The 10,958-nt window shown below is 34.8% G+C and overlaps 1 protein-coding gene across 1 annotated transcript in view; it reads left to right on the top strand.

Annotated features, from left to right (window-relative positions):
* Positions 1 to 8,589: 8,589 nt before the first annotated feature.
* LOC137041039 (sterile alpha motif domain-containing protein 3-like) overlaps positions 8,590 to 10,958 on the top strand; it is a 5,553-nt gene continuing 3,184 nt past the window's right edge. Inside the window, exons 1-2 of the mRNA XM_067416963.1 lie at positions 8,590 to 8,682; positions 9,156 to 9,247. Coding sequence (XP_067273064.1) covers positions 8,681 to 8,682; positions 9,156 to 9,247 — 94 coding nt within the window. The 5' untranslated portion in view covers positions 8,590 to 8,680. The remainder of the gene's footprint in view (positions 8,683 to 9,155; positions 9,248 to 10,958) is intronic.

Genomic DNA, 10,958 nt, shown 5'->3' with positions numbered 1-10,958 from the left:
ATGTGCTCCGACTCACTGAGAGACTTGTAAACTATCCATTGTATGGTTGTTAACTGTATAACTTTAAAGATAGTTTGTCTTAAGTTTAGTTTTTCCAGTCTTGCTAGTTGGCGCGCTTCATAATCCCATGTTGTCGATAAGTGAATTGAAATCAGGGACCAGTTAGACTGATAGCGAGTCACTGAGGGGCGGAGCAGAGTCGCAGCTCAGCGCGCTCATGAATCTGATTCATACTGAAGGAAGGCGCATCGTTCTAAATAGAAGGAGAAATGGGAGAAATGTAACCTATTTTAATCCACAATAAACTGGTAGAGACATTATTGACGAATGTATGTAGTATCCCACTGCGTTTTATTTCCAATCTGTTGTATTGCACGTCGTGACTCGTGACAATTACACAGCTGAATAAAATACTTTAGAAAAACTCTAAAATCGCATTCCCAATTTTCCTTCACTGTCAGTAACTCGGGTGTTAATGGGACAGTCATGAGCACCTGCCACGAATCTGTGGTTCATTCTAACAAATTTACTGTCTTTACAAGAGAAGTCAATGTTTCTTATTGCCTCTCTGAAAAGCTATTTTATTTTATATTATACATTGCAAATATACAAGAGACTACCCCACTGAAATTACACTGAAAAGCGCAAGCATAGTGCATAAACAGACACAAATTATTTTGACAGAAAAGGAAGAAAAAAAAAAAAGATTATATATTTATCCTTTTCTGTCAAAATAATTTGTGTATATGCACTATGCTTGCGCTTTTCAGTGTAATTTCAGTGGGGTAGTCAGCTATTTACTATTACTTTAGCGCCACCACATGACAATAATCTGCAATTGCATGTCTAAGGAAGCCGGTTATGGAAGTTTACTTCTTAGCAGAGGTGAATAAAAAATGAAGATACCCCTCAAAAATTCGTGAACTGGTCGAAATGTTAAGAGACGTATTTTAGACAACATTGTGAGTAGGCCTACATCTGCGTTTCTTTGTGTTTGATAAACCCGTGGTTACTGGGTCAGTGAAATGTAAAACATGAAATGATGGGATTTGCTTTGGGTCTTTATGGGTCTTCTAGGGGGAGCTGTTCATGGTGCTGAAATATTCTTGATATTTTTGCATGTCTTCGTTTGAAAGGTAGCTAATAAGCTAAGCCTCTTGGCTTGAATTTGATGTTTGACAGCTGAATAAAACATGCAAACGGACAAGGAGTTATTTACCTTCTGTTTTCTCTTCAGATAATGACTGCTCAATCCAAATAATATGTCGGCATCCAAAAGGAAAGTGTCAAGTTCCACAGGTGTTTCCCTCTGCTGTATATTCCCTGGATCTTCTGTTGAATCATGTAAAGCCATGGGAAATCTATTGTTTTCATCTGGGTTTTACAGCCAATTTCTAATAACCAAAAACGCGCCGCTTAATAAAACCGTGTGACAAGCATCAGCATAAGATCAAAGACTTGTGACTTTTTAAATGTTGTCTTTCAGATGCTTCATCGTATGCTTATAACCACTCCATCCATTGCTCGTGCTTACTCCAGATGCGTGTGCACACCTGATAGTCCAAACTAAACTAAGCGTGAACCATGTGGATCAGATTAAAGCTGCGCGGTGTCTCCGCCTCCCTCCTCCTCTCTCCCGCTCCATCCTCGAATGAGTTCACATCACACACAAAACACTACTTCACCTGTTACTGGTTATTTAAATTCGTAAACTAAGCAGTGTAGCCTTAGCCAGTTTTCTGGCTTTCTTGTTTTCTTTCTTTCTTTGCAAAGGTCTCATACATAATTTCTTACTTTAGTGTAAACCTGCATCTTTTTCATTGACAGCTGTTAAGTTAAAGAGATAGTTCGCCCAGAAAAGATAATTCTGTCATCATGTATTCCCCATTAAGTTGTTCCAAACCTGTATGAATTTATTTATTCTGCTGAACACAAAAGACAGTATTTCGAAGAATGTGGGTAACTACACATTCTTCGAAATGTCCAGCAGCCATATCACCCCACTGAAGCTAAGCAGGGCTGAGCCTGTCAGTACCTGGATGGGAGACCAAATGGGAAAACCAGGTAGCTGCTGGTAGAGGTGTTAGTGAGGCCAGCAGGGGGCGCTCACCCTGTGGTCTGTGTGGGTCCTAACACCCCAGTATAGCGATGGGGACACTATACTGACAAAGAGCACCGTCTTTCGGATGAGACGTTAAAAAAAGGTCCTGATTCTCTGTGGTCGTTAAAAATCCCAGGATGTCCTTCGGAAAAAGAGTAGGGGTGTAACCCCGGCATCCTGGCCAAATTTGCCCATTGGACTCTGTCCTTCATGGCCTCCTAATCATCCCCCTCTCCTGATTGGCTTCATCACTCGGTCTCCTCTCCACCAATCAGCTGGTGTGTGGTGAGCGTTCTGGCGCAAAATGGCTGCCGTCGCATCATCCAGGTGGATGCTGCACATTGGTGGTGGTTGAGGAGATTCCCCCCTTCTATGTAAAGCGCTTTGAGTGCCTTGAAAAGTGCTATATAAATCGAACACATTATTATTATTATTATTATTATTATTATTATTATTATTATTATTATTATTATTAACTAAACGGCTAATGGGCCCCATTGACTTCCATAGTATTTTTCCCCATAGGGTATTATGAAAGTCATTGGGGTCCATCAACTGTTTGGTTACCCACATTCTTCAAAATATCTCAATTTGTGTTCAGCAAAAGAAATATATTCATACAGTTTTGGAACAACTTGCGGGTGGATGAATTATGGCAGAATTATCAGAATTTTTGGGTGAACTATCCCTTTAACACACAGCACTGTGTAGCTATCTATTTGCATAAAAATGTCTGACCTATGCAGGCTTTGATTTCATGCTATTCCCTGCAACTAGCAAAACAATAATGTCTTATGGGGTTCAAATATATTGGCCGACTTTATGAGATTATTGGGGTCCGATCTTTATAATCCATGCTGAATTGATTTGTATCATGTCCATGGTCCCTGGAGTAACACAGACATGCCCTGCATCCTTAAACACAGCGTCCCAGGGGAACTCTGGCTGTTTTCATGCCCGTGTAATCTGCCCATGTCCCATTAATGGAAACATCTTCACCTCTGATGAATATCTGCTCAAAACTCGTTTCATTCTCAACCGTGAAATAACAAATCTGAGTAAACTCCAAATTTTAGGGGATGTATATCAAAATATGTCAGTTAAGTTTCCATCTCAGACTGCAGACATGAGATGATGCAAGATCTGCGAGATTCTCTAAAAGGTGTTTAAACCACAATTGCTTCTAAAGTTATTCCGCACCTTCCAATGACCTGCTAGGTTACATTTTTGCCTTGAGTGCATCCTTAACCCCCTGGGTGCCACTTATATTTTAGTGAATTGCTCTGACACCATATAGGCTACATGTCAGTTTTAAGTCTGTAAGTCCTGTAAAGAGCACATTCAGGGCTTTTCGGAGATACCAGTTTTGAGGTTTCACACAAAATGACGGAATGATCAAACTTAGCACTCTTGTGGAAATATGGTACAATTTTGTAATTATATTTTAAATCTGACTTCAAATTGTTTGTTATTAATCAAAATCTCATCATTCATCACTCCTCTCAAAATGTTATGGGGTTTCTAATCAAAATATGACGTTACAAAAAAGGGCATTGATTCATGGCAACTATTACTTCCATTATTACATTATTTTGTATTTTTTTAGACCCAAACAACTTTATTTATTTTTTTCACCCATGATTTCATCGACAAAAATAGTTCCAAAGGAAAGCAACACTCAGCGTGGTGTTTTGTTACTGAATGATTCAGTGATTTGAATGAATCATTTGAATGAACGACTCAATGGCTCACTCATTAAGACGATCACTTGCTGCCCCCTATTGGCGGTTTAGTTTCATGTTTAAAAGTATGATTGCATGTTTTTATTTAGAACATCAATCTTATAACATTATTTATTGCAGCTGTATTTTTTGCAGTTTAAATTATTTTATTTGATTGGTAACAGCCTATAGTGTCTTTACTATTATAACTGAATTTATTCATTAATGTAAGAATTTAACATGAAAGATGATGTATTCATAAGATTTTTTTTTTTTTTTTTCAAATGGCCTTCATAAAATTAAATAGCACCCTGGGGTGAATATCACAAATATGCAGATTTAAGTAGGCCTATGTAAAAGCTGACAGAACACTAATTAGAATATTGCTTCAGAATCAATATTGCTACACTCTAAAAAATGCTGGGTTAAAAACAACCCAAGTTGGGTTGAAAATGCACCGACCCAACAATTGAGTTGTTTTAACACAATGGTTGAGTTGTTTTAACCCAATGGTTGAGTTGTTTTAACCCAGTGGTTGGGTTAAATGTTGCTTAAGACAACCCAATTGCTGGGTAAGAACAACCCAACCATTGGGTTAAAACAACCCAATTGTTGGGTCGGTGCATTTTCAACCCAACTTGGGTTGTTTTTAACCCAGCATTTTTTAGAGTGTATGTACTCTACCTGATAGGCCCGAAGTTAATCAATATCAAATCAAATTGTGAAATTTGTGACAATGCCCAGCGTGCACCAAAATTGTATAATGTTATGATTGAGGCTCTAGACATAAGTTGTTTTTTTAAATACCAAACAAAACAAAACGTTAATGCCCTGGTAGTGGCAAATAGTTTTGGTTTTAGATTTAATTTGATTAAATTAATGTTTAAGTTGATTACAAGAAATATTGTCCCTGTTACTAACTTTTAACAGCTGTAAAAAGCACCTTATCTGTTTAAAGTGTTTGCAAACCATATTTTATTGCACTTTTGTTCATATAGCAACACTTTTGAAATAAAAGTATGCAATACACTACTTTTGTATTCATTATTGAATTTTGCACAAATGATTGAATAAAAGAGGTTAATTGATTCACTGTGTATTGGAGAATTTGAACCCTCAAATGAAAGGTTAGGTTTTCGTAATTTATTTTAACAAATGGTCAAAGGAATGAACAAATCATAGCCTATATGTTATACTGTTTTGCTATGATTTGCACTATCAATTAATTTTGACTTGAATATAAATATAGGCCTATTGGTAATAAAGTAAAGTATTGGTAATAAAGTAATGTGAAGACTTCAGATGCAAAAGCCCTTTAAATACGTCGTTTTTCTTAAAATAATAATAATAATAATTCCCTTTTTTGTCAGGCTGCTATGCTATGGGTTTCTAAGTAGGCTACCGGTACTTCTGATTGGGCTTAGGCTTGGATTTAGTGGGTTTAAAGCGAAAGTATTTGATGAATTTATACTATAGGCTATGTGGATAGCATTCACTCAGTATCATTATCTCAATTTTGTCCGAAGTGGCTTTTAGAGGCTTTTGCATATGAACTTCATATTCCCTTAATTCATCCTACATAGCCCACACACCTCTTTCCTCGAAAGTTTTCAGCATCCTTCCACCACCCCGTATCCTCGCTATTGCCTGGTCACTATCAAACCAGATAGGCCTATACTGCGGAGTAACCTACTCTGTGTTCGTGTAAATAATACCAAGCTCGAATCTCCTCGGACAGCACGCCAACTACGCTCAGGCCTACTACTTTACTCTATCTGATTATGTCCTAGTCCCCTCCACACTGTAAAAACTAAAGGTGCCTCAAAAATCCTATCGGGTGCTCAAGGAACTTCAAAATGTATTTTAAGTGCCTCAAAGCTCTTTCTCCTATAGTAGGGTTACTTGTGGAACCACTTACAGTCGTTACGGTTCTTGCAGGAACTTTTGGGAACCTTTAAGCACTCTGTATTCAGTCATGAGGTCCTTGAGTAACCTTTTAACTACCATGAGACCTTGAAGTGCTTTAAGGGAACTTAGAGGAACTCAAATTCTATAAAACGGTTCTTGTAAGATCTGTAAACATTTCAGTGGTTCCTAGAAGATCTCTTTTGTAAAAGCCAGCATCTGGTGGAACCTGGAAGTTCTCTGAGGCCATATTAAGATATACATGTTGTCTATATATATATATATATATATATATATATATATATATATATATATATATATATATATATATATATATATATATATATATATATATATATATATATATATATATAGCCTATATATATATATATATATATATATATATATATATATATATATATATATATATATATATATATATATATATATATATATATATAGCCTATATATATATATATATATATATATATATATATATATATATAGCCTATATATATATATATATAGGCCTATTATTATTATTAATAATAATAATAATAATAGGCCTATGTCTTGGTCTGTTTTTACCGACGACAAACAGTACAAATGTGACCGCTAAATGAACAGCATTTGATATTTTGCATTTTTAAATTCTGAATTAAATAACTTTCAGGACAATAGGCTAAACTGTTCAACTAATAGGAAGTATTGTTATGTTGTTATTGTTTTCAGTCAAGTGACAATCGCGGAGCCTTGGAGGGCAAAACCGCAATAAAACTGCAGGACAAGCCTGTCAAATTTCCATCTTAAAACAAAAAATATGTGAACAAGATGCACGTTTTGGGTACTTATGATTCATATAGCGCAGTATTTTAATAACTAAAAACAGCGGGACGTTTTTAAAACGCTTAACGTGAAAAATACTAGTGTGAGTTGCACCAATAAGGATTCAATTAACGCTAATTAAGATTTGTTGATATGGGTTTTATTTTAAGTCTTGTTGCACCCTATTTTTTTACAGTCTATGGTTGCACCACGTAATTTTAAACATACATGAATTACGCAATAAAACCGTTATAGAGGCAGAGCTGATCAAGCAACAGAGGTGAACCGAAAGAATCCTTATCAGTGCATCCCACCATTAAAACAGTTATATTAAAATATGTTGCACTAATATTCTGTGTTCTGCTTTCCTGTACAAGTGCCATATCAATAAGGTGTATATTGTATTTGGTATTTTAATATCACTGTCTTACTGCATTAATAACCTAACCTGGTAAAAATGACTGGCAGGCAATGGAGGAGTTTCCCTCAAGGTGGGCGTTCCTATAAGCCTGTGACGACACGAGAAAACTATGAATGGCCAAAATGAAACTTAATACAAATATAATATTTCAAAAGGTGTAATTATTATTATTATTATTATTATTATTATTATTATTATTATTATTATTATTATTATTATTATTATTATTATTACTATTATTATTATTATTATATTGGGCCTATTGTAACATAACTATAATAATAATAATAATAATAATAATAATAATAATAATAATAATAATAATAGTATTATTATTGTTATGATAAGTAATAATAATAATAATAATAATAACAACAACAACAACAATAATCCGAAGAGGAAAGAAGGAGAAGAAGACGACGACGACGAGGGCTCTCTGGCGTCCTGCGCGCGCTCAACGCAAGAAGCGGCGATTCAAAAAAAACGGACATTTCTTCAAAATAACCGCTTCATATGACTTTTCAATTTAAGGTGAGTAAAGTCGCCAAAATAATTATACAAATTAGATACAATGTGTACACACAAGGCCACACATATACGCTTAATTGCATGGCTGTGTAAAAATGTCTGTTTTATACTTTTTTTTATGTTTTAGTAAAAGTGAAGACTAATAAGCATTCGTATAACAACAGTTTGACTACAAATACCATAGTAAAATTGTTAGTGTATCAAAACCAGGGTTAATTTGACGTTACCATGATTTTTAATCGTTTTTTAGTACGTTTTTTTTTTAGGAAAACGATTATTAACCTTAGTAAGGGTTCATAAAGGTAATGATTTGTATAACGATACTGTGTTATGTTAAACTGCTATATTTTTGCCCTAACTCTAACCCTTTCCTTTTATATTTTTTTCTCCTCTAGTATATCTAGTATATTTAGCATTGATCTGGAAAAAAAGTGTTCATTGAGCAAATGTAAGTATATTTCTGGACTTATATAAAATAAATAAATAAAAAGGTGTTTGTCAGTTAGGCCTCATAAAACACAATCTGAAAATTATTTAACCAGTCAATCATGAAAGAAAATTATTTTTAAATCAGTTTATGAATTAGGGGGTTCATTATTATTAGTTTATTATTATTATTTTTCATTATTTTATGTTTAGCAGATACATACAAACAAAGGCTTGTTGTCTTTGTTGTCCACTAGGGGGAGCCACAGGCTAAGGAAAAGTTTGAGCCTAATCCATTTCTGTCAGTTTCCATCCTTTTGAATGGAAAGAAATGCATAGATTTAGTTTATTTTTGTAACTTTGGTGTACTGACAGAATAACTGTTTATAGTTTGGTGTAAAAACCTGTGAAATGCTTATATATCATACAATGTTTATTTACACATTATAAAACAAAGTTGCCACTATTAAATATATTGCTGTCCATTAAGAATTAATTTTATTAATTTTATTTTATTTGTTTATCAATAAAAAAACAGTAAGAGGGAGTAATATTTTTTTTTAGAGTGAAGTTTTTGTTGTTGTTGTTGTTGCCGTAGCGGGTTTTGTTATATCTTAACTATTTATTAATCATGAGACATAATATTTTTTTACTGTGCAAACATCCACCCTAACCCTTTCCTTTTATTTATTTTTTTCCTCAGAACATTCATTATTATTTATCTGAAAAATAAGGTTCACTAAGCAGAAGCTAATGTAAGTATATTTCTGGTATATAGTAGTGGAATTTTATATGGTGTTTGTCAGTCAGGCCTTATTCGAAACAAATTCAGAAAATTATTTATAATTTAATCAATTTGTGGACTTAAACACCACATAATAAGAAACATTTCAATTGAAACACTAATCATTTACATGGGGCACTGGATGCTTGCCATTTGTGGCTATACTCTTTTATTCATTTATTCTAATAATCTAATCATTCTGAAGGATCATGTTCCACTGAAGACTGATAGTGGTGAAGACTGAGATTATATATATATATATATATATATATATATATATATATATATATATATATATACAAATACAAATAGAAAAGTTATTTTAACTTGTATTTGTATATTATATATTTATTATTTACAACTTTACTGTTTTTACTGTATTTTTAATCAAATAAATGCAGCCTTGATGAGCATAAGTACTGACTCATGAATTGACTTTTAAAGGGACATCTCTAATGTGAGGCTGTGGACAGTTTCTGATGTCTGTTGCTGGCTGACAAGAAATGACCTCTCTGCACTTGCCCCATCTTTTGAAGGTGTGTAAATAGTTGAACAATGACTGTTTATAATTGCCCACTGTGCAACAAGAAGGCATTTTATCTTACCCATTTACTCAAACACATTGGACTATACCATCAACATGAGCCTCATTTTCATATAACTTGTGGACTTAATGGATGCAGCCATTACAGTAGTTGTTTTACTTCCTACCGTTCTCATGTTTATCGAAAACACAAGGAACTGCTAAAACGCAATCTTTCAGCAGACAGCCATCAACATGATTTAGGATCAGGCATAGAAGATGATGAGCATGATTTAGGATCAAATATCCCAGAAGCTGATGAGCATGTATTCTGTGACCTAATACAGAATGATCAAAAGTCTTGCAACCTTACTCACGAACAACTAATTGAAGGTTTAAAAAAAAGCCTTTGCTTGTTCATTTTAAAAATCCGTGAAAAGCATACAGTGCCAGCAGTTGTACAGAAAAGTGTTGTAGAAGATCTCAGAACAGTATGTGACACATTTATCACACATTACCCAGAAGCCATCCGTTTTCATCTGGCAAAAAAGCAAATACACATTGAAGATGACCATGAGCTTCAGGTGTTGCTTGATAACGGCTTGTTTTTTGAGCAGTGCATAAAGAACATTAGTTCTGAATGGATGCTGGAACAATACTGCGTCAGGGAGCTGGCTATGATCAAACCTATCGAGATATGCCTTAACAAACAAGAGAATGAAAAAATAATTTCATTCCAGTACATCCCCCTACTTGCTTTGCTGCAAAAGCTTGCAAAGAACAAAGATGTCTGGGCCACTCTCAATAAAGCCCAATCTGCAAATGATGAAATCCTCATAGATTTTACAGATGGTGAAATGTTTAAATCAAACAGACACATGACCTTTCATAGCTTACGTCTCCATTTTTATGTTGATGAATTTGAAGTGGTCAATCCACTTGGCTCAAAAAGAGGAAGACACAAACTAACCGCGGTCTATTTTAAGCTGGGAAATCTGGACCACAAGGATACATCCAAGATACAAAACATTTATTTGTCCACACTGGTCCACCATCGTTTCCTCAAAAATGACCTCACATCTTATGACGAAGTACTTCAGCCTCTTATTACTGATCTTGCAGTGTTGGAAACTACTGGGCTTATGTTGTCATGTGAAGGAGAAAGTAGGTTATTTAATGGTACAGTGGCATCTGTATCAGCAGATAACCTGTCTGCGCATGCCGTAGCAGGACTCACCAGAAGTTTTTCATCTGGTAGAGTTTGCCGTTTTTGTCTGGCAAATGCAAAAGACATCAAAACTAAATTCACAGAGGAGGAGTTCACCATGAGGAATGCTGGCAATTACAGGTATCATCTTGATGCTGTTGAAGAAGATTCACCCAATTCATCAGTCTATGGAATCACCAATGCCTGTTGCTTTTCAAAGCTGGAGCATGTACCCTCTCCAATAATACATCTCTTTCCACCGGACATTATGCATGACTTCTATGAGGGGATAATACCAATGGTCCTTAGTCTAAGTATTTCCCAGTGGCTAAAAGAGAAATACTTTGCACTAAGTGACTTAAATTATGAGATTGAGCACTTTCCTTATGGCAAAAATGATGTGCTATCAAAACCTGTACCACTCTCAGATAGAGCTCTCAAAAGTTGTCGTTTGGGAGGCAGTGCCACAGAGAATCTTACCCTTTTTCGACTACTGCCATTTATGATTGCAGAACAA

Source organism: Pseudorasbora parva, chromosome 15, assembly GCF_024679245.1.
Source record: "Pseudorasbora parva isolate DD20220531a chromosome 15, ASM2467924v1, whole genome shotgun sequence".
NCBI classification, from domain to species: Eukaryota; Metazoa; Chordata; class Actinopteri; order Cypriniformes; family Gobionidae; genus Pseudorasbora; species Pseudorasbora parva.
The sequence above is the reverse complement of the archived record's forward strand: the minus strand, read 5'-3'. Positions and strand labels throughout refer to the sequence as shown.